The sequence below is a fragment of the Panthera pardus genome, unplaced genomic scaffold (genome assembly GCF_024362965.1).
Source record: "Panthera pardus isolate Hobbes unplaced genomic scaffold, ASM2436296v1 HiC_scaffold_4, whole genome shotgun sequence".
In the NCBI taxonomy this organism is placed as follows: Eukaryota; Metazoa; Chordata; class Mammalia; order Carnivora; family Felidae; genus Panthera; species Panthera pardus.
In genome coordinates this window covers 9,838,759-9,866,648 of record NW_026526969.1, presented here as the reverse complement: position 1 = coordinate 9,866,648, position 27,890 = coordinate 9,838,759, and the positions used below count along the sequence as shown (strand labels likewise).

Sequence of the window (27,890 nt, the reverse complement as noted above, 5' to 3'; positions counted from 1 at the left end):
GAGAGGAAGGCATTCTTAAGAACTCTGGGCACCAGTTCCCCAGTTCCGTAGATGTAAAACCATCAGCCGACAAGAGGCCAGAAGTATGTAACATTCAAGGCAAAGAGCAGGGAAACCCCTCTGGGCACTTGACAGGCTTAACTAGATGACACCCCCACCTACGGTAAGCTGGGATGAGACCCCAAAGCAGTGGTAGGAAGCCCCCCGTGGATTCAAAGCGCTGAGCATTCCACAAGAACCCCAGCTCTTAGAGGGCAGGGAAATGGCTCAACCAGGGAAGCAGTCTGAGTATCAGTCATCTTTTATTGGACATTAATTCTGAATTAGGATATGAAAGGATTCAAAGGTCACGGTCAGGAATGCCGAATGTGCCTCCATACTGGGCCCTCTTCAGTGGTACTTGCGTAGCCGCTCATGTTCTGAAGTTAGAAAGGCAAGGTGGTAAGTTTCAGGTAAGGTATAGTGAAAGCACAAGACGACAGGAGGGCTTGCGGCTAAATTCACATAAAAGCGTCCTGAGAACTCCTTTCGGGAGACAACCCAGAACCTGCCTGCCAGCATCTGGGCAGAATCCACAGACCTGGAGGTAGAAAGGCATCTCAAGCTAATCTGCTGCCTGGCCAGGCTCTTCCTTCCCAAAAGGAACACGCACTCAAAAGTCCCCAAGATTCTGGCCTTCAGAGCTAGCATCACCTGGATTTCACAGACTGGCAAGGGGCCAGACACTGTAAGGAACCGCCCATGAAACCCAGTCCGTGGCTGCCATTGGAGCTGTTTGGGCATCTCCCACCACAGGAGATCCTCTCTGGTCTTAGAACCAGGAAAAGCCACCCTCTTCCAGAGCACTGAACAGACCCTGGATTGTACCACTCAACCTGTTTCTCTCTTCGCGCTGGCTGCTGGGAAGATGAAGCTCCGCGGAGCCCTGTAGTACCTTAGAGAACGCTTCCCAAGTGTTACTTTTATCCCAGCTTCATGTCACTTTTTCCTGTATTTTCTCTTTGCCACAACTTTCTCACTTAAAATAACATCCTACATTCTATATTCTAACAAGTCCCCCCCAATCTTTCAATTGTCAGTAGAATGATGTACTTGTAAACCTGACCGCAAACCAATACCACCCTGATGAGAGAAACCCCCCTGAAGGGAAGGCAATCTGAGAGACACTCACTGAGTTCCTTGTAACACCGACAATAGTTGAAAAGCACGTAAGCTGCCAGCACCATAGAAATTCCAGCAACGCTCCCTTTCTTCACATTGACATACTTGTTGTAATACCGGTAGTAACCTGCAAACAGGAGAGGAGGGAACTTTTTGCTTTGCTGTGAATGAGGCACACACTGCAAAGTGGAGGCTGGCTTAAATTCAGGGATCCAGTCCTGCTGTGGCTCTTGAAGCCACTCCCCCCCTAAGTTCACCGGCTGATAAAGGGAAGAGCACAAGTGCCCCATGGGTTTTGCCCCAGGAGCCCAGGATCAGACCCCACTAGGCAGGCCCGCCTTGATTCTGCCCCTGTGCTCTCTGGCTCAGCCTGTTAGCCTTTGATCCTACCCCACCCTCACCTCCAGCCCTATGCGATCTTCTTACCCTAATTCTGACCCAAAATCCAACCCCAGTAAGGGCCACTTAGCTGTGGCCAGCTGGGTCAGCCTATCAGGGAAGAAGAAGGCTTTGTGCGATCATCTCTTTCCTGGGTACCCCCACCAGTGAGGAAAGTTTCTGCCCTCTTGGCTCATGGGTTAGTTGACAAAAAAGAATGAAGTGATCCTAGAAGGCCCTAGTTTACAACTGTGAGGGAAGCTGTGAAGGAGCAGTACAGGGAGCTGTGGGCATGAACAGGCCACATTCACTCAGGCTGAGGATCAGGGACTGTCGTAAACTAAGTATGGGGAAAAGGCAGAGTATTCTAATCTGGGTTCAGGAAAGGCCTCAGGGCAGAAGGAAACATGGCACACAAGAGCCAGCTACAGGGTGGCCAGAACTGGAAAGAAAAATGGAAGGAAGGTTTCCCCACCCCACCCCCACCACACACACACCCAGGAAGCTGGAGACCACACAGGTCCCCGTGGGGTGATGTGGGTGTCTAATTCTTGGAATGACACTGGTTCCACAGGACTGATTCTGATCATGCACAGCCCGGAAGCATAGATGATTTCAAACATTCGTCCTGGAAGTTTGTTGCCTGGCAGAGATACGAGCATTACATTACAGACTGATGGCTACCATGCTTCAAACTCAATTTCCTCTTTAAGGAAAATCTTATGATGTAAAAATGCTCACAGACATATTTAAGACAAAGGCAGTGGTACTGATTCCAAGCAGCAGAAAACATTTTCTTGGCTGAAATCTCTTAGAGCCAGACTCTGATAGGACCAGTCACGGAGATCCAGGGGCTAACCACTCATCTCTGTCCTCCTCTCCATAACTTATCAGGCTGAGCTCAGGGCAAAAAGAGACCTGGGTATTTGCTTTTTACACATGTCCATAGGCTCTGACCTCTTTGAAATGCGCCAGCAATGCCTCTAGGGGTGAAATCTCGCATCAGTATCCAGCCTGGCAGCTCTCCTAGCTTCACATCCATGAGCTTCTTCTCTTTCACTGGTACTAAAAAGCAAGAGCAGAAAGACACACTAAAAAATCTCCAGTGAGACAAACAGCATCCTTCTATGTCACTTATTTCAACCATTCAATAAGATCACTACAGAGAGGTTGCACACAGGTAATATTATGAGTAAATATACCATATTCATTTTAAGTCAGAGTCTGTATAAAGCGATAGCTGTATTAATGAACAAGATTCTGAAGAACAGTAACTATGTAAAAACAACCTAAGGACCATGAGGAAGAAAGTAAAGTGGAGGACCAAAAAACTGTTGCAAAATAATATTTACATGTATCAGCTCACTGAATCTTCACAGCAGGTGGCTGATGCCTTTATTTTATAAGGGGTAGGGGAGACTGGCTCAGAGAAATTGGGTCAATTGGCCAAGGTCACACGGCATGCAGGGAGCAGAGGCAGTGCTCAACCTCAGGTCGTCAAGACAATCTGATTTCTACTTCAAGCAACCGACCTGGGACCACAGATGTCAAATGACTTAATACAAATCATCCACTGGGCCCCAGAAAATATTCCAATGAGAGTCTGGGGACAGAGATGAGGAAGGGCTCCTGGTTGAGGCCATACTGTACTCATCTCAGCTTAAGAGTAAAATAGGAGGGGGACCAGGGAAGACCACAGTGGGGGAGAACTGGGAATGTTCAGATGCTCATAAGAAGGCAATGGTCCGGAGTGCCTGGGTGGCTCAGTCGGTTAAGAGTCCGACTTTGGCTCAGGTCATGATCTCGTGTTTCATGAGTTTGAGCTCCGCGTCAGGCTCTGTGCTGACAGCTCAGAGCCTGGAGCCTACCTCTGATTCTGTGTCTCCCTCTCTCTGTCCCTCCCCTGCTCATGCTCTCTCTCTTTCTCAAAGAATAAATAAATATTAAAAAAAAATTTTTTTAAATAAGGGAATGGTCTCCCTTTCCATCCTCCCCATAGAGATCAACCTTAAAAAGCTGCTGAGCAGGTATCCTCTTCAGGGTAAGGAGTCAAAGACTACTGTCCTTTCTTAAAGATGACCGACCAGAGAAGGAGCCAGATTAAATCACTCAAAGGTTTCTTCTCCATTTTGGGGATCCAAGGAAAGACTAAAGTTCCTTCAGGAATCCACTAAGGGGAATCCCACAGATCTCAGTATCTCCCAACATTTAACAAGGGCAAGGATTGTTGGGTCATAAACAGAAATACAAGGCTTAATGGCAGGTTCTAAGTTGCTATAGGTCATCTGGAGAAGCAGACATTTGGCCCAGATGGACCAGATTGAGTGTTTGTCAATAAGCCACAGGTGACAAGTGGAGGCACAAGCCTATGACTTGCATACATAGCTTTAGAGTCATGGTTTAGACTGCCTGTCCCAAACAAACTGGCCCCAACCTTCCATCTAGACTCATCCAACAAATATGGAGCACCTACTGTATGTCAGGCAGCATGCTATGCACTGTGGGTACAGCACTGACTGCAGACAAGAGCCTTGCTCTCAGGAGCCAACATTCTATCGCCAGACAACCATTTCATCCATTCACCATACTTCAGACCCTTTCTGCTTATTCACCTGAGGGCTTTGGTATGTGCAGTGCTCCCAAGCCACCACATGGCTAGCTCAACTTAAATGCTATGTCCTAAAAGGCTTCCTTCCCCCCTCCTTATCTCAAGCACTAGCACTACCCTCCCATATAACCTCCGAGCTCCAGTTTCCTTGTCTATTAAATGGCTATTCCAAGCACTGAATGAGAATCTATGTAAAAGCATTTGGGGTGCCTGGGTTGCTCAGTCAATTAAGCATCTGACTTCAGCTCAGGTCATGATCTCACAGTTCGTGAGTTCGAGTCCCACATTGGGTGAGCTCATGCCCCACTTCAGGTGAGTCTTACTTTCTCTCTCTCTGCCCCTTACTTGCACCCTCTCTCTCTCTTTAAAAAAAAAAAAAAAAAAAAAAAAAAAAAAAAAGCATTTTGAACAGTACTCAGAACTGTCAACTGTTAATATTATTGTTGGAATGTCATTAAGATCTACACTAGGGGCGCCTGGGTGGCTCAGTTGGTTAAGTGACCAACTTGGGCTCAGGTCATGATCTCGCAGTTTGTGAGTTTGAGCCCCATGTCAGGCTCTGAACTGACAGCTCAGAACCTGGAGCCCGTTTCAGATTCTGTGTCTCCCTCTCTCTGCCCCTCCCCTGCAGACTCTGTCTCTCTTTCCTTCAAAAATAAACATTCCAAAAAAATTAAAAAAAAAAAAAAAAGATCTACACTAAGGTGAAACAAACAAAAGACAAAGGTAGAGAAAGAAATGGCATACAAACCAAACTTTAATACATTTTTGGGTTTGTTTTTTTTTTTAATGCTTATTTTTGAGAAATAGGGAGGAGGGGCAGGAGAGATGGGGGACAGAGGATCCAAAGCAGGCTCCGCGCTGACAGCAAAGAGCCTGATGTGGGGCTCAAACCACAAACCGTGAGATCATGACCTGCTGAAGTCAGACTGAACCGAATGATCAACTCAGGCACCCCAAACTTTAGTACATTTTAAGCATAAAGAACTTCAGGGATTAATCACACCCTTTAGTTCTGTGCAGAGAACTGATTAGTTTGGCAGTATTTTTGAAATATGAGACGGTCTCAAATGAACCAAATCTCTGCTGGAGAGTTTAGTGTCTATGATGTTAACCCAACAGCAAACAATAATGTCATTCGAGAATGATTACCTTTCTCTGTCACCCTGTCCAAGCTATTCCTAGGTAAGTTTAATAGTACACATCTTACATGCCATTTCTGTCTTCACTTGGATCAGGAGGCTTTATTTAGTTCAAGGATAACTATACCACATTTCTTAACATACTCCATACCTTTGCGACAGTCTCAAAGCCTTCTTGCATGCAGTGAGGAATACAAACAAGTCATTCTAAAACCAACTGGCTTTAAATATGAATACATGGTGGGGAGTGCATGAGAAAGGTATAGATGGAACTAGAATGGCAGAATGTTGCTAACTGTTGACACTAGGTAATGAGTATAAAGCATTCATTACATTGTTTCCTTTGTATTTGAAATCTTCCATAATAAAGTTTAAAAATGCTTTTAAGGGGTGCCTGGATGGCTCAGCTAGTTGGTCAAGTGTCCAACTCTTGGTTTCGGCTTAGATCACGTTCTCACCGTCATGGGACTGAGCCCCGTGTGGAGTGCTGCACTGAACATGGAGCCTGCTTGGGATTCTCTCCTTCCTCCCCCTCTGCCCCTCCCCATGGTCTCCCTCAAGAAAAAAAATTTTATTTAAAAATAAAATTATAAAAAATACATTAAAAATATACATGATTTTAATACTAGGACCACGCTGGGGGAGATGTGCAAAAGAAACACTTTTTCCATTAAAGTTTTTTGTTGGGGCACCTGGGTGCCTCAGTCAGTTAAATGTGCAACTTTGGCTCAGGTCATGATTTCTCGGTTGAGTTCGAGCCCCGTGTCCGGCTCTGTGCTGACAGCTCAGAGCCTGGAGCCTGCTTCAGATTCTGTGTCTCCCTCTCTCTCTGCCCCTTCCCCACTCACGTTCTCTCTCTTAAAAATAAATAAACATTAAAAAATTGAAAAAAAAAAAAAAGCTTGTTTTTTTTTGTTTGGTTTTGTTTTTGTTTTTTTGAGAGAGAGTGAGCGCATGCTGGAGAGGGGCAGAGACAGAGGAAGAGAGAATTCCAAGTGTCAGTACAGAGCCCGATAAAGGGCTCAATCTCAGGAACCATGAGATCATGACCTAAGCCAAAACCAAGGGTCAGATATTTAACGGACTGAGCCACCCAGGCCCCCCAAGAAACACCGTATTTTAACTATGAAAACACTCACATCGTGACCACATTCAGGGGCTGGCATGGTGCCTTGGCACATCACAGGAGAAAAGGCCAACAATTTAAAATTTATTTTTCTATATATTTAGACATATAGAGTGTTTCCTTAACAAAAACTAAACGTTTATAAGCATGGGGGCCGGGGGGGGGGGGGGGGAATCACATTAGGCTTAAGGAAAGCCAAACACAGCACCATCACAAAACTCCAGGAGATGAACAGATTCATCAAAGATGCATCTATACTTTTTCCAAGAATTTCTCTTAATGGAAGACAAAGACCTCAGTCTTTAGGCAGTCATACTGGAACCCTCCCCCAACACTTCTGCAGTGCCGCACATCCCTCTGCACTCTACCAGTGGTGCAGTGATGAACAGAGTAGACTCAGGGGTCAAGTATTCTGGGTTTAGTGGCTCTTCACTTCTGTGTGCCCTTGGACCAGTTACTGCCCTCTGTGCCTCAGTTTCGTCCTTTGTAAGATAAGGGTAAGAACAGCATTCACCATAAGAAACTCTTAAAAACTGAGAACTGAGGGTTGATGGGGGGTGGGAGGGAGGGGAGGGTGGGTGACGGGTATTGAGGAGGGCACCTTTTGGGATGAGCACTGGGTGTTGTATGGAAACCAATTTGACAATAAACTTCATATATTGAAAAAAAAAAAGAATAGCATTCACCTTGGTACTTGGCTCTAGGTACTATGTAAATAGATTTTTTTTAATGTCCATTTATTTTTGAGAGAGAGAATGAGAGGGGTAGAGAGAAAGAATTCTAAGCAGGCTCTGTCCTGTCAGTGCAGAGCCCAACGCAAGGCTCCAACTGTGAGATCATGACCTGAGCCATAATCAAGGGTCGGATGCTTTAACAGACTGAGCCACCCAGGTGCCCCTAGGTACTAAGTAAATGGAAATTATCTTTCTGCCTATGGGCTATGTGAAGGTGGAAACAACACCACACACAGTTCGTGGTCATGGCAGACTTACAGTGAAGGTTGACAAAGGGGTACATGTTTTTGGGAAGGTAGGTGGCTACCTGGCCTGACTTTATGACTTCAAAGAAGCATACTGTCCACCTACATGAAGAGGCATGAAAATGCTAAGTATCTTCTGAATGCTAAATCCAGCTCCAGGGGTTGGCCAGAGAGTAAAAATTTTAAGCCTGATAGAGCCTCTGTAACACAGTTACTGGATGTTTTGCTTTGTTTTGTTCTGTTTTTATAAACCATTCTTGGGGCGCCTGGGTGACTCAGTCGGTTAAGTGTCCAACTCTTGATTTTGGCTCTGGTCATGATCTCACGGTTCTTGAGTTCGAAACCCACATTGGGCTCTGTGCTGACAGTGCAGAGCCTGCTTGGGATTCTCTCTCTCCCTCACTCTCAAAAAACAAATAAATAAACTAAACACACACACACACACACACGACATCATTCTTAGTCCACAGGCCATACAAAAACAGACCACAGGGAATCTAGCCCATTGGCCACAGTTTGCTGACCCAATTTCATCTACGCTGTTAATTCATATTTTCATCACTTTGTTAATAAACTAGTGGCTTTATGCTCTGGTGACAGACACCATCTAAATGATCATCAGTACTTAGGAGACTTGGGCTTCAATTCCTTCACCTGTCGTGTTGTTGGATGGACCAGAAGTGACATGACCCCGTTCAGTGGTCACAGAGTGAAAGCTGAGATGACTAGCACTGGGCCAGGCAGTGTTTCAAGGACCTTACATGCACTAAGTTGTTTAGTCCTTAGTCCACAGTGCTCATCACTCCACTCTACTTAAACAAGATGCCAAGTCTCAATGCTTCCTTTTCACATGTCATCCTGTTTTAAACAACACAACCACTGTTGATATTCTCATGCCTGTTTCTACAGATGGGAAAAACAGCATCATTCTCATCTGATCCCCTCTTCATTTCTCCATGCTGATATTAAGAATATAGAAACTGTGTAAGACACACATGGGTTCATCAACTCTGTTTCAGGCAGGCCACACCACATCTCTGACCATTATTTTCACCTTTAAAATTGGGGCACCTGGGTGGCTCGGTCAGCTGAGCGGGGAATTCTTGATTTCAGCCCAGGTCATGATCGCTGTTTGTGGATGGAGCCCCAAGACTGGCTCTGTGCTGTCAGCACAGATCCTGCTTGGGATTCTCTCTCTCCCTCTCTTTCTTCTCCTCCCCCGTTCACGTGCGCTCTCTAAATAAACATATCTTTAATACAATGGGATCAACCTTCCAGACAGAGACTTACTGACAAGGCTACTGTGAGGATCTAGGGTTAAAAAATGGTTTCCATACAAAAAAAACAAAACAAAACAAAAAAAAAGTGAGTCAGTACGTTGAGTGTAGATTTATACACACGTCACTGAAAAGCTTGCAGATCATAAGGCCACACTTGCAATTAAAGCTCAGTTTACCACGAGGCCCCAGACACCTAGGTTTGCATCCTAGCTCAGCCCTCTCATTAGTTGTGACCTTGAACAAGCCACTTCACCTCTCTAAGCCTACTCAACGCACATTCAACATACATGCATGCGTCCAACCTTACGTGGCGTCACGCACCATCCTGGGTGTTAGCTCCTCCGGGAGCTTAGTTTGAGCTTCAGCTTTGGGAAGGGCAGAAGCGCGTAGGATTCAAATGCAAAGCGCCTGGGTGACGGCGGGGACAACTATAGCGATACTTCTGCGAGGGGGTGGGGTGGGAGCCGGAGGTGGTGCATTCCCAAATTTGCAAACGCGTCGCCCGGCTGCCCTCACCCTCCCCGCTGCAGCCGAGAGACAAGGGCCCTTGGGCAGGCGGGCGGCGCGGCTGAGCGAGGGGAGAAGGGTCGAATGGTGCAGGACCCTGAGCAAAGGGTCCGGTGCGCCTCCGGTGAGGCCGCAGAGAAGGCCCTGAATGAAGGGCAGGCGGCTCCGCAGCCCCCTCCCCTCCCAGTGCGGCTCTGAGCCCCGTACCCCGGACCCCGGATCCTGCCCTCAATCTTGTAACCTTAACCGGTACAGGTACTCACCGGGCGACGCCATCTTGGAGTCCTGGGTGTCCGCTGTACCGGGCCGCGCGAGGACTGCTGGGTAGGGAGCACGCGCCCTCGCGGGAGCGTGGAGCAAAGGTTCATGGGAAGCAGGTCGCGCCCGGTGCGGGGCTGGAGCTGCAAGTGTGCCATAGGGGGAAGGGCAAAGTCCCTGGAGGGCAAAGTCCGGGTATTCCGTCGTAGAAAGCGGGGAATGGAGTAGGGAGGGAGATGGGCGGGGGACGGGGTGGTGGTGGTGGTAGGGCTCAGCCTGGGCTTCCCATCATAGGAGGGAGGAGGCTGGAAGGGAGCCAGAAATGGGAAGTAAGGAGAAAAGAGCGTCCTGGCTTTCTTACTTTGTCGCCTTAAAATTGTTGTGGGAATTTACAGGGGCATATGAAGACCTTTCCTCCCAACTGTGTTGGATGGGAGATAAGCTGGGACTCTCACAGAATTCCTAGTTACCAGAAAAGCTGGTGTCCAGGCTTGGGCTCCATGTAGGTTTGATGCAAGCATAGCTTTATGTGTCCCAGCTCTGGGCTGGGCTCTGAAGACAGAAAAAAGCAAGACCTAGGGTTACACAACTCCAGCCCTTCTTTCTGCCACTTCTTTTCCATGCACAATGATGTCTCACCACCATCTTGGTTGTTTTTGTTTTGTTTTGTTTTGTTTTTTTTCTGGAAAGGCCACGATAACCATTACTGGTTAAGAAATTCTGACTTGGGCAAGATGCTTCAATTCCCTTAATCTCTCTTCCTTCTCTAAAGTAGGGGTGTACTTGGAGCAGCACTGGCAGGGGAGCTTCCTGCCTTTGTACACATGGGATTGCACAATTTTCCTCCCTATTCAAGAAAGAGCCCAAGTATGAAAAACAGAAGGATTTGTGGAAATACATACATACATACATACATACATACATACATAGGATTTGTGGTTATGTGAAAACAATGAGAAATAAAACCTGGGGTCACCACGCACAGATTTCCCCAAGACCCATGATTTCTAACCCTTAGCCATTGATCTTCAGAAGAAAACAGGGACAAGGAAGGGGTGAACCCCAGGATCCTGCTGTCCCTGGAGCATCATGTAAACCTCCTGGACTAGAGGCTCAATGCCAGGATCTGCACCCTGGGCAAGAGGGCTGTAATTTACTATTTTCCTAGGTCCATCAAGAAAATGGACTCCTCAGGGTACCTGGGCTCAGTTAGTTAAGCATTTGACTCTCGATTTCGGCTCAGGTCACGATCTCATGGTTGGTGAGTTTGAGTTCTGCATCGGGCTCTGTGCTGTCCCGTGTGCTCTCTCAAAAATAAAAAAAAATAAAAAAAAGGGAAAAGAAAATGGACTCCTCCCTGGGGCAGAGATCCATTTTCTTGACCTTTGTCTCCTTATAGTTTAATTCATTTGGAATACCTTTTCTTTCCTTCCTCCTCTGAGAACAAAAACAAAAAACAAACAAACAAACAAAAAACCCAGTGCTCTCTGAGGAGCCTTTGAATGGCATGTTCTTGTGTTGCCAGAAAATTTCTCCTTAAGTCCTGACAAGTTCAATAAGTTGTCACCAGCAGTGTGTGGGGGTGTGGGAGTAGGAGTCATCATACCCATTAAGATTTGTTCTAAAAGGATTTGCATTTCTGGGGGTGACATTGGGATTTGGTTTCCAGAGGGGATAGGGCAACTGTTAGACAAAAAGTTGTGGCCATTGCAGTTTTGGTGACCTTGAGAGACGTTTCCTTTCACCACAGATATACCAGGGAGAACCACCCTGTAACAGGGAGCTCCTTACAAGTTAACAAAGGCTATTGTGATAATTGTCTCATTCAACATGGTGCTGGGGGATAGGGTTCATTACCTTCACTTATGAAACAAGATTCCTTCTGATTCTTTTCTTATTGGCAAGTACATCATGGTAGCATCAATCAGTTGTCAGCTTATTTTCCTGCTTCTTCCACTATAAAAATTGAGCTCCTTAAATTAAAGCTCTGTTTCTGAACTCAAAGCGTGGCTGTCTCATTCAAGATGTTCAATAGGTGTTAAATTATTGTGAGATCAGAGAGGAAAATGAGCAAAACAATAAATGAAAAAACCACAGAGACAGCAATTGAAGAAGTCACTATGCTCAATACATTAGAAGTACAAGGAGCATGTCAGCATGCCATCTCAGTGCACCAAAGGTGAATAAGGCCCCAAGTGCATTTCTAGTATAATAGGAAAAGGGGCTTTAAAAATCACAGAGTGGGAGGGGCTCCCGGGTGGCTCAGTCGGTGAGTGTTGGACCTCAGCTCAGGTCATGATCTCGCGGTCTGTAAGTTCGAGCCCCGCGTTGGGCTCTGTGCTGACAGCTCAGAGCCTGGAGCCTGCTTCGGATTCTGTGTCTCTCTTTTTCTGCCCCTCCCCCCCGCTCATGCTCTGTCTCTCTCTGTCAAAAATAAATAAACATTAAAAAAAATTTTTTTTTAAATCACAGAGTGGGAGAGAAGCAAAGTTCTAATGGCAAGGAGGCACGAGGGGGTAGCGCAGAGAGGATACACCTGGTGCAAAGTTAGCCACCAGTAGTGAAATGAGAGGAGTTGAAGAGTGAACAAAGAAATCCTGGAGGATCTGGTATATATGCAAAGTAAAGAGAAATAGAACAGGAGGATTGCAACAGGGGAGAGAGCAGGTTAAAAGAAACAATAGAACACAGAAAACAATAAATGAGAAGTTAATTTCAAAAGGCACAAAGCTTAGGGAGCCTGGGTGGCTGTCATTAAGCATCTAACTTCGGCTCAGGTCATGATCTCATGATCTCTTGGTGAGTTTGAGCCCCATCTTGGGTGAGTTCGAGCCCTGCTTCAGGTGAAAAACACGAGCCCCGCTTCAGATGAGCCCCACTTCTCTCTCTCCTTCTCTGCTCCTTGTGGGATTTTTTTCTGCCCCTTGCTCACTGGCACCCTTTCTCTAAATAATAATAATAATAATAATAATAATAATAATGGCACAAAGATTAGAAATAAAGTTTATACCATAAACCATGAAGACAAAATGAGAGATGAGGGAAAATAAAAATAAATGAAACTATAAAAGGCGGTTGAGGGGCACCTGGGTGGCTCAGTGGTTAAATGTCCGACTTCGGCTCAGGTCATGATATCGCGGTTTGTGAGTTCAAGGCCCATGTCGGGCTCTGTGCTGACGGCTCAGAGCCTGGAGCCTGCTTCGATTCTGTGTTTCCTCCTCTCTCTGCCCCTCCCATGCTCATGCTCTGTCTCTGTCTCTCAAAAATAAATGTTAAAAAAATTAAAAATAAAATAAAAGACAGTTGAAAAAATTAAAAACGGGCATCAACAAAAATATAGCACATTATGAAGAGAATTCATAATTCACTGCTGTAGAAAACACAAAGAACTGAAAAGCAAGAAAAAATGGTACAAAATGCCAAATTAAATGATGAAGGGATCAATGAAAGGGAAATGGGGAGGAAGGTGTGAATATGTGTTAAAATGGAGAAATACACAGTCTTAGGAAGATTGCAATATAATAAAAAACAGAAGGGACTGTCTTTGAGTGGTTCTAACAGATAACCACAGACTGGGAAATTTAAACAACAGAAATTCGTTTCTCATAGTTCTGGAGACTAGAAGTTCAAGATCAGGTGCCTGCAGATTCACCTCTTGATAAGGGCTCTCTTCCTGGTTTGCAGATGGCTGCCTTCTCATTATATCCTCATGTAGCAGAGAGCCTCCTTCTTGTGTGTCTTATAAGGGCGCTAATCCTGTCCAGAGGGCTACACCCTCATGATTTAATTACCTCCCAAAGACCCCTCCTCCTAAATACCATCGCATTGGGGATTAGGGTTTCAACAAATGAATTTTTAGAAGACACAAACATGTAGTCCATAACAGGAATCTAAAGAAGTGATGTAAACAGAATTAAATGGTAATTTTCCTGAAGAATCTGTCCCTGCCACTTTCAGCATGTGGGCAGAGTGGACTTACCTAAGCTAAGTTTGCTGACCACAGCATGCTGGTGATTGGAATTGACAGACTGTCTGGGGCAGGGGTGTGTGTGGTGGTGGTGGGTGGGGGTGACTGTATTTAAGATTACAGGGACCTGGTGAACTAATCTCATTTTATCCTGAAATGTGATTGTCACGTCACCCACAAGGGCCCTGACACTTCCCAGGATGGGCACGAGCCCAAGTGTTTAGCATTCCCTTTCTTTTTCTTTCTCCTCCTTTTGCAGACCCAGAACCTCTGACCACAGTGCTCATTAGGGCTCTGATTTTTATTGTTGTTCAAAGGTTCTACCTACATTTTCATCTCTGGTTTGTGCCACATGCAGTAAGGACTTGTCAGGATTCAGTCTCCTCAAGGTCTGCCCAGCCCCTGCCCACCCGACCCCTCTGTTCTCTGGATTGGGGAGAGGTCCGCATCTTTTTTCAAAAGCTGCAAAAGCCTTGCTATGAGGAATACCTGGCATCTGTTCCTTCTGACGCTCATTTTCACTCGTGTGTTCTGCAAACAGATCTTACTGCTGACAACGCTTTTGTACAGTCACTTCAATTTCCCTTGTCAGCCAGAGTTTTCCAAGCTGTCTGAGATTGCCCATAACACTGGGGTCATTGTCTCACAATGTCCTTTGTTCTGGTGATGCGCTCTCCAACAGGATTGGAAGTTGGGTATTTCCTTCTGAAGCCAATGGGGCTCAGCCTGGTGTTTCCTTACTTTTTATTTTCTTTCTTTTTAATGTTTTTTTTTTTTTTTTAATTTTACTTCTTGAGAGACAGAGTGGGGGGGGGGGGGGAGGCATGGGGAGGGATACAGAGAGAGAGGGAGACACAGAATCCAAAGCAGGCTCCAGGCTCTGAGCTGTCAGCACAGAGCCTGACACAGGGCTCGAACCCATGAACTGTGAGATCATGACCTGAGCCGAAGTCGACGCTTAATCGACTGAGCCATCCAGGCGCCCCAAACTTTTAACTTTTTTAAATGTTTTATTTATTTTTGAGAGAGAGAGTGTGTGAGCAGGGGAGGGGCAGAGAGAGAGGGAGACACAGAATCCGAAGCAGGCTCCAGGCTCTGAGCTGTCAGCACAGAGCCGGAGGCTGGTTTGGAACCCACCAACACTGAGATCATGACCTGAGCGGAAGTGGGACAACGTAAGTTCAACTGACTGAGCCACCCAGGCGCCCCTCCCTACTTTTTCTTTGGCTTCCTCAAGGGTAGAAGAAGTAGATACGGTGAGAAGTGGAACCTGAGTCTATGCCTGAGAATCAGGAGAGGAGCAGCGGGTCAGAATGGTCACCTCTGTAGAGTCAGCTTTAAAGGGCTCCAGGAAGGAAGGGACCAGCGGAAGGACAAAAGCTGGAGGGCCTCCACTGGGCGCCAAGACTGTGTCCAGTACAGGTCCTGGCGACCGGAGCTTTTATCCCCACCCCTCCACCACCACCACCACCCCCCTCCCTCCCGCCCCCACACACCCCGCCAATCTTCAGCTGAGGCTCCGGGCACGTCACAATGGGACTTGGTGCTAGTCACCATCCCCACCTGACTCTCGCAGAGAAGTCATCCTCTGCCCGAAGAATAACAAGACTAGAGGGCCGATTTGCCCTTCCGGACTCTCCCGCGCTCTACCGGAATTCTCCATCTTTCCAGGCCTAATACCGGCGCTCCTCCTCCCCACCTTCCCCGCCCGGAAGGCAATGCGGGCACCATTACGCCCTGGGGAGACTGGAGGGGCCTCTCCATCCTGCCTCCGCCAGCCAGTGCACTGGCCTTCACCTTCCTTGGTCCTGGCGGTTTTCGTGCAGTGTCTCTAGTGGACCCTTCAAGATTTCAAGCCCGAGGAAGCCTGGCTGGCTCAGTCGGAGGAGTGTGCTACTCTTGATCTCCCGGGTCGTGAGTTAGAACCCTACGGTGGGTGTAGATATTACAAACAAATAACCTTTAAAAAATTATTTTTTCAAGACGAGCCAGGTGCGGAGGCGACGTGGGGGACTCCATCCTCAACAATGGGCGATTGGGGCCCACAGATGACCGTCTGCTCCCTTCTCCGCCCCGCCTCTGGGGAAAGGGAGATCGGTAGGCCGCTACGCCTTGGGAGCGGCCTCTGCCTCCTAGACTTCTGGGCGCCAGCGTCTGGATTGAGAAGGGAAGTCGATGCGCAAAGTGGGAAAGGGGCTCCCAGACAGTCATTTCGATGTGGCGAACACCCGTGTTCAGGGCCGTATCACTCTCCCCCAGGCGGCGGTGGGCAGCTAACTTCTCTCTTACCCTCCCCTTCCCTGCGCCCAGGCCTCTCCGCCTCCCCAGAGCAGAAGCCTGCGCTCCGCAGGTGGAAGCGCGCCCAGGGCCAGGCTCTGGCCTCACCCCCGGCGGCGTCCGGCCCAACCCCCTGCTCCTCCCAGCCTCTCTCCACTCTGGGCGCCTCCAGCCGGAAAGCGTGGGGGCGTGGGGAGGGAGGCTGGGTAGAGTCCTGCAGGCGGATCGTGTGGACCCCTTCTTTTTTTTTTTTTTTTTTTGCATCTAAACGGTTTCCTGCTCCTTGAACCTTCTCTCCAAAGTTCATTTCAGGTTTTCTTTAGGGTGCATGCGGACCATGGACGGTGTCTGGGGAGTATAACTGAGCCTTAAACGGTGTTTACCTCCAAGTTGGACTGCTGGTCCCAAGCAACCGGAGTCGGGGATGACCCTGACCTTGCGTCTGGTTCTGTAACTCCCACCTTCCCGGGGTGGGCTTTCCTTGATGGGATCTGAACCCCCACCAGTGGCGCAGGGACCCAATGCTGGGCGGGTGGTCCTTGATACTCTGCCGCTAAATTCCCCGGAGGAAATCCCCTTCCCTTTCACTGAGGTGATTGCCTTGAACTCAGTGGGTGCCACGTAGGGTCCCAGGGTCTGATCCGAGATCGCATCTGCGAGGGGAGAGCCCGGGGCAGAGCGCTTGGCTTCTGGAGAGGCTCTGGAGCGGCTGGAGCGGGTGAATTGGAGAGCAGGGGCTGGCGAGCGGCGGAGACCGCTGTTGGGGGAGGCTCACCCGCACGAGGGAGGGAGCGATCGGTGGCACCTGCATCCCCTCCTTTCCCCTCCCCCCATGCCCGCCACCTGGCACGCGTGGGGGATCAGGCTCCGCAGACATCCGGAGCCTGGAAGGCCACAGAGAGGCCGGAGGGGAGCGCCGTGATGACCCCTCCCTCGGGTGGAGGGCCTAGGGGCACAAGCAATGATTTTCAGGTTATGAACGGGGCGGGGGTGGGGTGCAGTTTATTCCAGAGATAACTTGTATTCCCCATGACAGGATCAGCTGCAAGTGCGTTCCCGTGCAGACACTACTGATACATTTTCAGAACCGAGCGACCATGAAGGAAGACGAACCGTGAGGTGAGAACTACGTCTTGACCTCAAAGCTCTGTGCTTTTCGTCGTGGGAAGTCTCAGGATTGTTACTGACAGTTACACTTAAGAGCTCATTACAGATCATTGGGCCGAATTGGCACTGAGCCGCTATGTGGGAAATTGATGAAAATTTACATCTATAAAAGAGTGGACCATTTCACAATGTATACATATATCAAATCATTCTATTGTTTACCTGAAACGAATACAGTGTTGTATGTCAATAAAAAATAGTACATGTGCAGCTGGCACCTAGCCTCCGACTCTTTTTTTTATTTTTTCACATTTATTTCTGAGAGACAGAGAGAGACAGAGCACGAGCAGGGGAGGGGCAGAGAGAGAGGGAGACACAGAATCTGGAGCAGGCTCCAGCTCTGATCTGTCAGCACAGAGCCCGATATGGGGCTCAAACCCACGAGAACCGTGAGATCATGACCTGAGCTGAAGTCAGACGCTTAACCGACTGAGCCACCCAGGCGCCCCTAGCCTCCGACTCTTGATCTCAGCTCAGATCTTGATCTCAGGTTCCCGAGTTCAAGCCCTGCCTTGGCCTCCACGCTGGGTGTGGAGCCTACTTAAAATAAAATAAAGCTTTAAAAAATCAATACATATGCAGGAAAAAAAAAAAAAAAGAGTGAACCACCTGTTCTGCCATACTACTTGAACAAATACCTCCACTCTATTTTTTCAATGTTTGTTTATTTTTGAGAGAGAGAGACAGAGTGTGAGTAGGGGAGGGGCAGAGAGAGAGGGAGACACAGAATCTGAACCAAGCTACAGGCTCTGAGCTGTCAGCACAAAGCCCAACCCAGGGTTCAACACCAGGCAGGACTCCGGGCTCGAACCCATGAAATCATGACTAGGGCTGAAGTCAGCTGCTCAACAGACTGAGCCACCCAGGCGCCCCCAATACCTCCATTCTAAAACAAGGACTCCTTGGGGCACCTGGGTAGCTCAGTTGGTAAAGCCTCTGACTTTTGCTTTCAGCTGAGGTCATGGTCTCAAGATTGGTGAGATAGAGCCCATGGATCCTCTTGGGATTCTCTCTCTCTCCCTCTCTGCCCCTCTCCTACTCACACACACTCTCTCAAAATAAATGAATAAACTTAAAAAAAATAAAAATAAAACAAGGCCTCCTCTTAGAGACAATCCCCATGGATGTAATGGAGGGGTTTGGAGTTTTCACTCCCAAGAGTGACCCAGGATAAATGACCCATCCAAGTTGTGAGGGGAACTTGTTCACCCTAGACTCTTCTAACTGGGCAATGACGGAAAAGTTGGAACTGTTCTTGCCGCTTCCTTAGATGAATCACTTTGGGCAATTTGCTTATCTTCTGTTTCTCCATTTCCTCTCCAGAGAAGTGGGACTCATAATAACAATGTCTACCACAGAGAGTATGTAAGAAGATTAACAATATACTTAGAAGGGGCAGGAGGCTTATAGCAAGCATTCCCCTTAAATGTTATATGTTACAATTATCTTAATTCTTTCATTTATCTTTTCACTGAGATCTATTTGATATCCTGCGAGGGCATTTGGTGTTAGAGGTCTCCTTGGGGGAATAGAAATCCACGCACCCAGTTTGGAGCTGTGGGAGAATTCCTCATTTCAGACATAGAAATGATCAAGTCCTTGTCCTGGCCGTACTCAGTTTACTGTTGTTACTTCAAATTATTTTTAAAGATTTTATTTTAAAGTAATCTCTACATCCCAGGTGGGGCTTGAACTTACAAGCCCAGCAGAGTCACATGCTCTACTGACAGAGCCACCCAGGCACCCCGACTGTTCTTTTACTTTAAAGTGGATTCTCATTAGGGGCGCCTTAACTGAGTGGCTCAGTTAAGCATTTGACTTCTGCTCAGGTCACAATCTCACGGTTCGTTTGCCCCAGCCCCACGTAGGGCTCTGTGCTGGCAGCTCAGAGCCTGGAGCCTGCTTCAGATTCGGTGTCTCCCTCTCTCTCTGTGCCTCCCCGACTCACACACTCTCTCTCAAAAAGAAACATTAAAAAAGTAATAAAATGGACTCTCATTGAAAGGACATATATCTATAGATGCTTTACATCTCATAAGTCCCTATCTTCAATTTAAAACTGGAATCATTTGCTGTATTTGAAAAATTAAACCCATTTTTGAAACAACAAAAAGATACTTTTCGTCTTGTTGCAAATTTTAGTGACTCGGTCCAAGCTCTGAGAAATGCTGGCAGAGTGAAGTCTGGTTCTTCTGTCGCTGCAGCAAATTCACTGCAGCACGTACAATGGAAGCTTTACTGTGTGTACTCTCTTATAAATGGCATAGGACCTTCTAAATTTCCTCCATGGGGTCTGGATATGTGGTAAAAAGTAAGGCCCATGTAGAAAGGCAGCCTAGAACCAGAGACCTCAAGTCTTCAGTTTAAAATGTCCCCAATATGGCACAAAAACAGACACTCAGATCAATGGAACAGAATAGAGAATCAGAAATGGACCCACAAACATATGGCAAACTAATCTTTGACAAAGCAGGAAAGAATATCCAGTGGAATAAAGACAGTCTCTTCAGCAAGTGGTGCTGGGAAAACTGGACAGCGACATGCAGAAGAATGAACCTGGACCACTTTCTTACACCAGACACAAAAATAAACTCAAAATGGATGAAAGACCTAAATGTAAGACAGGAAGCCATCAAAATCCTCGAGGAGAAAGCAGGCAAAAATTTCTTTGATCTTGGCCACAGCAAATTCTTACTCAATAAGTCACCAGAGGTAAGGGAAACAAAAGCAAAGATGAACTACTGGGACCTCATCAAAATAAAAACCTTCTGCACAGTGAAGGAAACCATCAGCAAAACTAAAAGCAACAGACAGAATGGGAGAAGATATTTGCAAATGACATATCAGATAAAGGGTTAGTATCCTAAATCTATAAAGAACTTATCAAACTTAACACCCAAAAAAAACCAAATAACCCAGTGAAGAAATGGGCAAAAGACATGAATAGACACTTCTCCAAAGAAGACATCCAGATGGCCAACTGACACATGAAAAAATGCTCCATGTCACTTATCATCAGGGAAAATACAAATCAAGACCACAATGAGATACCTCCTTACACCTGTCAGAATGGCTAACATGAACAACTCAGGCAACAACAGATGTTGGTGAGGATGCGGGGAGAGAGGATCTCTTTTGCACTGCTGGTGGGAATGCAAACTGGTGCAGTCACTCTGGAGAACAGTATGGAGGTTCCTCAAAAAATTAAAAATCTACAACTACCCTACGACCCAGCAATTGCACTACTAGGTATTTATCCAAGGGATACAGGTATGCTGTTTCCAAGGGGCACATGCACTCCAGTGTTTATAGCAGCACTATAAACAATAGCCAAAGGATGGAAAGAGCCCAAATGTCCATTGATGGATGACTGGATAAAGAAGATGTGATATATATGCACGCAATGGAGTATTACTCGGCAATCAAAAAGAATGGAATCTTGCCATTTGCAACTACATGGATGGAACTAGAGGGTATTATGCTAAGCAAAATTAGCCAGAGAAAGACAAAATCATATGACTTCACTCATATGAGGACTTTGAGACACAGAACAGATGAACCTAAGGGAAAGGAAGAAAAAATAATATAAAAACAGGAAGGGGACAAAGCATAAAAGACTCTTAAATATGGAGAACAAACAGAGGGTTACTGGAGGGGTTGCGGGAGGGAGGATGGGCTAAATGGGTAAGGGGCATTAAGGAATCTACTCCTAAAATCATCGTTGCACTATATGCTAACTAACTGGGATGTAAAAAAATAAAAATAAATTAAAAAAATAAAATGTCCCCAACAGAGCTAGTCTGACAGGTTGTCTGTGACCCACGAATGAGGAAGTACCTAAACTACTGTTTGTTCCCAGCTCAAAATCATCATTCTGGTCTGGGCGTCCTAAAACGCAGAAGTGGAAGGTTTCCAGGTACACCGGCAAGGATATGGCGAGATCAGTCTTGGTATTTCACTCAGAGAGCCTTTATGATGCCCAAGTCGGGGACACCCGGCTGTCACATGCCTCCTGCGTCCACAATCTCCCTGATGCCGGCTCCTCTCCATTCACTCAGCGCACTCAATGAACGCTGCGCTGCTACGGAAACGTATTACCCGTGGTCACGCCCCACATCCCAACCGCAAAGCATCGCTTTCCCCTCCTCGACCCCTGGGTCTTTTGTGTCAGCAGTGCTCAACCTACTTATTGTAGTGTTCCCCCCGCCCCCGTATCTACTAAGACTTCTACAATGAATATGTGGTTTTGTTTTTGTTTTTTTTTTTTAAGCAAAAGAGAAAAAGAAACTTCTAAGTGCCCTCTTTGAGAAACGGAAGTAGTCTCGCTCCTTAGGTGTGACCGGAGCGCAAATCCTCCTGTTGCTCCGCCTGCTGAAGGACTTGGAAAGAAGAGACCCGCGCCCCTGGCTCCGCTCTTGCCTTCCCTGGGAGCTGCGATTGGCATTTCCACAGGCAACGCTCCCTAAAAGCCCTGGGGAGGTGGCTTTCCCGAATCACGAGTATCCTCCCAGCCCTCAGCTCCTCCTTTGCTTCATTTACATTTACATTTTGCTTTGAACAGCCCCGTTATAAAAGGGACAGAGAGCTCATAGCCAGTCCCAAGTCAAAATAAAAGCAGTGTAAAAAAAAAATACCGGACGCTGCACCTGACAACTGCTGAAATGCATGTTGTCCTAAAGGACAAAAACCCGGGCAGCTTTCACGACCTCGTGGCGCAACGGTAGCGCGTCTGACTCCAGATCAGAAGGCTGCGTGTTCAAATCACGTCGGGGTCACAGCTGTGGCTTTTCTGTTTGGCCACCCGAATCAATACCGAAAGCGTCTGTCTGCTACCTCCCAACCTTGGGCTTTCTCTTTTTCTTTAGTCCAAAGGGACTTCTTGGGAACAACTCAGCAATGGACAGGCACTTAAACTGAAGGGTGAGGATGACCTGGAAGGGAACACCCCCCACAGGAGCAGACATATAGGTCGTTGTGTCCCTATCCTTATCGGGACTATGCTTCAGAGAAGACATTAAAACAGGGCAGACTTTCCTAATGAATTCACTCTGGTGTAAAAGTAGTTTTGCTGGGTCGCTAGCCAGGCATGGCACAATCTCTCTGGTTGCTTTTGTGTCATTTTGAAGAAGATGTCGGTTTTCCAGTTCTCCCACCCTCCCCCACCCCCCACAAGCTCACACACACACACACACACACACAGTTTTCATGGTTTGAGCTTCCTGTCGAAAGTCTCTGAACATTGTGGTTAAAGAGAAAATACTGTGAGGTTGGTTCAAAATGTATTATGTTGAGGATACTGTTCTTGAACTTTCTGAGAGTGGAAATTGCCCTGGCATTTACCACCTTTTAATTCAGGATTCATTAAAAATCGTCCTTCCAGTAGAGATTTGAAACTTTCAGGTTTCAGATACAAACCAGTTGCCATGACCTGAGAGCAAGGAGAAACCCAGCAGAAAGAGAGATCGAGGTGGACGTATCATGATTAAGCTTTCATTACACCAGCCTCACTTCCCCTTTCAGTTTAAAAGTCTGTCCTTTGCTGAGCTTAAAAAAAAATGTTCTAGGTATTTTTTTTCCTCTTTCTTTCTTTGGTAATCTCCAAACCCAACATGGGTCTTGAACTCAAGACCCTGAGATCAAGAGTCTCTCACTCTACTGAATGAGCCAGGCAGCACTCTAGGTACTGCTTCTAAAGTTGTGAATGCCTGATGAAATCTTGGAATCGACAGCATAGCACTTGCTTTGAAGCTAAAGTGATGTGAACACGCAACCTTCTGAGCCAGTGAGATGCATTACCGTGGTGCTGGCACCAGATCCTCTTCGTGTATTTAACATCTGGTAATTTCCTCAGTTCTCAGTTGCAGGGGTTAATATTTCCTATCCATGCACCAGACAGTTTGGGCTTCTCTGGGCTTCTGGTCCTTTCGTTATGGAGATATACAAAGCAAGATGAAAAGGTCCGTAAAGTAGAGGTAAACAGGAGGGGAGGGTGCCTCAGAGAATTCTTGCCTTCACCGTTCAGAAACAGCCTCCGCTCCCTGGAGGTTTGAAGGTACCGCTATCCATCCCCCACAGTGCTGCTGGGCCCGCCTCTTCTGAAGAACTTCAGGTTTTAGCATCCCCTAGAACAAATTTTATTCAGAAGGAATGTGAAGTGAACTGGGGAGAGTTCTTTTGACACAGGAGCGTCCTCAGAAGCGGCAGGCGCTAGGTGAAATTCTACCCACCCAGGGAAAGCGGGTGGGAGCAAATGGAAGGAAATTCACATGAAGGTCAATCATCTTCCTGGGATCTCAGATTGGGAGCATTCTGGGTTCTTAGCTGGAGCCAAGTCCTACTCAGAGGACACAGAAGTGGCGCGGGGACCTGACCTGTCATCCCTGTCCCTCCCTACGTTCCCATTCCTGGAAGGGACCTGCAGAACTGACTCCCCAAGTCATATGCCTAGAAACAGTCAACCTTGACCATCCCTCCTTTCCCTAAGTTCAAATGCCTGGACCTGACCTACACCTTCCCCCTCACCCCGCCCCCATCATCCCTTGCCTTCTGTAAAGAGAAACTTAGGCACTGCTGTGGGTGAGTTTCTTTGCTTCTGAAGGTTTCCCCCTTTTTACAGTGACTCAGAGCAGTTTTCCTAATTCATTTCCCAAACATTTGCATAATCATAATAGCATAATCCACACACAAAATGTTCCAGGATATTCAAGCACTGTTGTAGGAGCTGGGGACAGGCCAGAGAACAAAACAGACCAGACTTTCAGGGAAGTACCATTCTCTTTGTATGTCTGACAAGATTTGTACACGTGACAGAAACGACCCAAGAGGGAGGCAAACATCAAGGCGACCACCTGGTGGGGATGGGGACTCTCTTCCAGCTGTTAACACAGAGCGTTCTTGAACTGCACCTTTGAGCAGGACTATGTGGTTGGTTTGTTCTGTTTTAAAAAGAAGGCAATTGCTACCTTTTTCTTTTAAAGAGTAAAATATGTTTACTTGTTTTTTTAATTTATTTTGAGAGAGAGAGAGCATGAGTGGGGGAGGGAGCAGAGAGAGGGAGAATCCCTAAGCAGAGAGCCTGACTTGGGCTTGAACCCATGAACCGTGAGATCATGAACTGAGCCAAAATCAAGAGTTGGATGCTTAACTGAGTCACCCAGGTGCCCCAACAACTGAGTACTTAACTATTATCGCACCCTTGTCTCTGAAAGACTAAGAGCACCCTACTAAGAAGGCAGAAGAGATATGGTAAATAATGTCACAGAAATCATGGCCTTGGTTGGGACCCAGTTGGGGGAAGAAAACAGTCAGCTGGGGAAACTTTGAACACAACAAACAAAAAGAGTAAATGGGAGAACTGTTGACAAAAATCACCAACTCAAACGTCATGTGGGAGAAGACACTAAGCTCAAACTCAGTCCCCAGGGTACAGTAGGTACAAGCAGGCTCTGTGCTGTCAGTTCAGAGTCCAACAAGGGGCTCTGTCTCGTCAATCATGAGCCAAAATCAAGAGTCGGACACTTAACCGACTGAGTCACCCGGGCGCCCCTTTAATGATATATTCTTTTCTTATACTCACATAAAAAAGGAGAGTAAAATGGTGAAGGCATTGCTAGACTCTTCACCTTCAGAATTCTGTTTTTCTGAATCGTTTTCCCACTCAATGTTGTCTGTGCCCATGTTTTCCCATGGTATTTTTCTGGCTACTCTTACCAAGCGTATTGGTAATATGGCATCTCTTAAGTACTCTTAAGTATGCTCCACTGTTGTCTCTGGGATTTTCTTCCATGCTGTTGATATCCATGATGTGGCGACTACTCACCAGTGACACCTGACCAACAATTGTAAGGCACTTCTGGATATCAGAGATATGCAAATGTAAAAGAAACCTGCATGTATTAGAATCAGGGGAAACAGTAAAATCTGCTTTTTATGAAAAAACTGTGACAACCACTCCTGGATCATTTCTGTGTATATTGTGTGTTCCTTGTCTGTGGTTTTTAGATTCAAGCTGAGAAGTGCCTTCAGTCAGAGTGTATTCACTGTCTTTGTAAGGCTTTATGAACAGCGGTAGTATCATGAGTATCTGCACATCACACTGCAGAAAGATGTCCTGTTAATTTAATCATCTTTATTAAAATTTTGCAGTTAAGCTTTTATTTGTATTTTGTATTTTAAGCTTAAAGGACCTAAAGCTGCCTGTTATGATTATGTTGGGGAACCTGTTGATGGGAAAATTATTTTCCCTCATTATTTAAAACAAAACAAGATAGGTGTGCCTGGGTGGCTCAGTCGGTTGAATGGGTTGGTCTGACTTTTGACTTTGTCTCAAGTCAGGATCTTACCGTTTGTGGTATTGAACCCCAGTTTGGGCTCCATGCTGACAGCATAGAGCCTTCTTGGGATTCTCTCTCTCCCTGTGTCTCTGCCCCTACCCTGCTCTCTCTCTCAAAATAAATAAACTTAAGAAATAAAACAAAACAAGATAAACAAGCATACATTCATTTGAGAAGTATTGCCCTAAAAGTGCTCAGAAGGCGTCTCTGAAGGTATGAGCTAGGTTATGCTATAGAATCAAACAACCTGAAAATTCCCAGTGACAACAAGCAGGGTGTCTTTCCTACTCATGCTGGCTGTCCATGTCTGCACTCCAGAACCCAGGCTGATGGAACAGTCTTGAGTCTCATGGCAGAGGGAAAAGAAATGGCAGACTAGAATGTGACTCTTAAACAGAAAAGGATGGCTCTCTCCCTCAAGGGAAGGTTTTTGCAAGTCACAGATCCAAGCCTGAATTCAACTGGGCAGGAAAGTATGGTCCTCTTGCAAGGAGGGGCAGCAAAGATTTTGAACAATAATGTAATACCTCTAGGCGTGGTTAAGAGACACCTCAGGAAAGGCACCCTTGATGTAATCGGTGCCTCCTTCCACTTCCCAAATGTATATTTTTTTAAATTTTAAACGTTGATTCATTTTTAAGACACAGAGAGAGCAGAGCGTGAGCAGCGGAGGGGCAAAGAGAGAGGGAGACAGAGTCCAAAGCAGGCTCCAGGCTCTGAGCTGTCAGCACAGAGCCCGACGTAGGGCTAGAACTCACTGACCGAGAGATCATGACCTGAGCCAAAGTCGCACACTCAATGGACTGAGCCACCCAGGCGCCCCATTCCCAAATATTTTAGATACTCCATGACTTTGGGATTGAGTACAGGGAAGTTTTATTCGTCAGAATTCTCCTGTGAAACAGGACCCATAGGAAATATATAGATAAAATGTGGTTTATGATTAGGGATTGGCTCCTGCAATTGTGGGGCTGAAGTCCCATCTGCAAGCTAGAGATCCAGGAAAGCTGGTAATAGGTTCCAGTCCACGCCTAGGACCAGGGGAGTTAATGGTGTAAATTCCAGTCCAAGTCAGAAGACCCAACAACCAGAGGTGCTAATGTCCAAGGGCAGAAGATGGATGTCTCAGCTCCAGCAGAGAGAGCAAATATGTCCTTCCTCTGTCCTTTTATTCTATTCAGACCCTTGATGGATTGGATGATGCCCACTAGCATTTATGAGAACATCTTCTTTACCAATTCAAATGCATTATAATCTCTTCCAGACACATCCTCACTGACACACCAAGAAATGTTTACCAACTGTCTTGTCACCCCCTAGTCTTAAAGTAGACGCATAAAATTAAGTTTTATGCGTTGGATTTATTCCTACCTGAAAGTTGGATTTATTCCTCCCTGAAAACCTGTCATTGTTCTGTGAAATAAATGGTGGTGAACTCATTGACTAAGAGAGAGGGCTTGGTCATGAAGTAGAGTTTAGTAAAGCAGTATTTGGAATGGCTGCTCAGAATGGAGTCAGAAGGGGAGACAACCACTTATAAAAGGAGATAGCTATGGATAAACAAAGGACTGCTAAATTATGCTAGGACCTAGCTGAAGCTGGGATTCATAATCGTGGAATGACATCTTCTCAGCACTCAACTTTGTTGACAAGGATCTGTGCTTGACACTGGGACAGTGATGCACAAAATATGCATCGTCTCTGTCTTCATGGAGCTTACAGTCAAGTAAGGAAGGTATACATTAAAAATGTAGCAGGAAAAAATAAATGTATAATTACACATTGTGGCAAGTCTACAAAGAGAATGAACAAGGCTCTGTGAGAAAATCAATTCGAATTAAGGGGAAGGAGTTCAGGGAAAGCTTCCCTGAAGTGACCTTTGAACTGAAATCTGAAGGATGGTAGAGAGAGATTCTAAATAAAGGGAATGTGTAAAGGACAGCAAAGAATTTGGGATGTGTGAGTTACTAAAAAGCCTATGTAATAGAAGGAGTTTCGAGAATGAAAGGAAGATAGTAGCAGGTAATTCAGGATTGGCACAGCCAGATTATGCAGGGTTTTATAAATTGTGCTAAGGAGTTTGTCTTATTCCAGAGCAGAGGGAAGTCACTGAAGGGTTCTGAGGAAAGCGACATAAACAGATTTAATTCTCTTCTCTTCTTTTCTTAAATTTAGAGAGAGAGCAGGGGAGAGGAAGAGAGAAGGAGAGACTGAGAATCCCAAACAGGCCCTACACGATCAGCGCGGAGCCTGATGCGGACTGGAACCCATGAACTGCAAGATCATGACCTGAGCTGAAACTGAGTCAGACCCTTAACCAACTGAGCCACCCAGGCGCCCCCCCAGATTTAATTCCTATTTTTTTTTGTTTTATTTATTTTTGAGACAGAGAGAGACAGAGCACAAGCAGGGGAGGGGCAGAAAGAGAGAGGGAGACACGGAATCCAAAGCAGGCTCCAGGCTCGGAGCTGTCAGCACACAGCCTGACACCGGGCTTGAACTCACAAACAGTCAGATCATTACCTGAGCCGAAGTCAGACACTTAACCGACTGAGCCACCCAGGCGCCCCTCCCCAGATTTAATTTTTAAACGTTCAGTTTGGCTGTCTTGAATAGAATGGATTGAGAAAGGCACGATTAGATGTGGAGGAACTATTCAGGTGGCTGGTAATTTGGACTGCAAGGACACTTGTGATACAACTGGTTT

The 27,890-nt window shown here is 46.4% G+C and overlaps 1 protein-coding gene, 1 long non-coding RNA gene and 1 other non-coding gene across 4 annotated transcripts; 2 read left to right on the top strand and 1 right to left on the bottom strand.

The window, feature by feature from the left end:
* Positions 1–285: 285 nt before the first annotated feature.
* Positions 286–9,564, bottom strand: ATP5MF (ATP synthase membrane subunit f). Its single transcript, XM_019422641.2, has 4 exons — positions 9,445–9,564; positions 2,497–2,604; positions 1,172–1,288; positions 286–419 (listed from the first exon to the last, which is right to left on the bottom strand). The coding sequence occupies exons 1-4, from the start codon at positions 9,455–9,457 to the stop codon at positions 391–393; spliced, it is 267 nt and encodes an 88-aa protein (XP_019278186.1). The 5' UTR covers positions 9,458–9,564; the 3' UTR covers positions 286–390.
* Positions 9,565–15,090: 5,526 nt separating this feature from the next.
* LOC109251241 (uncharacterized) lies at positions 15,091–21,097 on the top strand. Of its 2 annotated transcripts, XR_008419167.1 has the most exons (3): positions 15,091–15,338; positions 16,720–16,802; positions 20,710–21,097. It is a non-coding gene; the product is annotated as an uncharacterized LOC109251241 (long non-coding RNA). The 2 variants fall into 2 exon arrangements; XR_002073421.2 differs by lacking the exon at positions 20,710–21,097 and having other exon boundaries at positions 16,720–17,065.
* Positions 21,098–21,553: 456 nt separating this feature from the next.
* TRNAW-CCA (transfer RNA tryptophan (anticodon CCA)) lies at positions 21,554–21,625 on the top strand. Its single transcript has one exon. It is a non-coding gene; the product is annotated as a tRNA-Trp (tRNA).
* Positions 21,626–27,890: the final 6,265 nt, after the last annotated feature.

What these genes read in the sequence shown, in the direction of transcription:
- ATP5MF (XM_019422641.2), bottom strand. An exon ending in TGCTGGCGCATTTCAAAGAG is followed by an intron (nt 1,289 to 2,496) that starts GTCAGAGCCTAT and finishes TCCTGTTTGCAG; the next exon opens with GTTACTACCGGTATTACAAC. An exon ending in TCGGTGTTACAAGGAACTCA is followed by an intron (nt 420 to 1,171) that starts GTGAGTGTCTCT and finishes TTCTAACTTCAG; the next exon opens with AACATGAGCGGCTACGCAAG.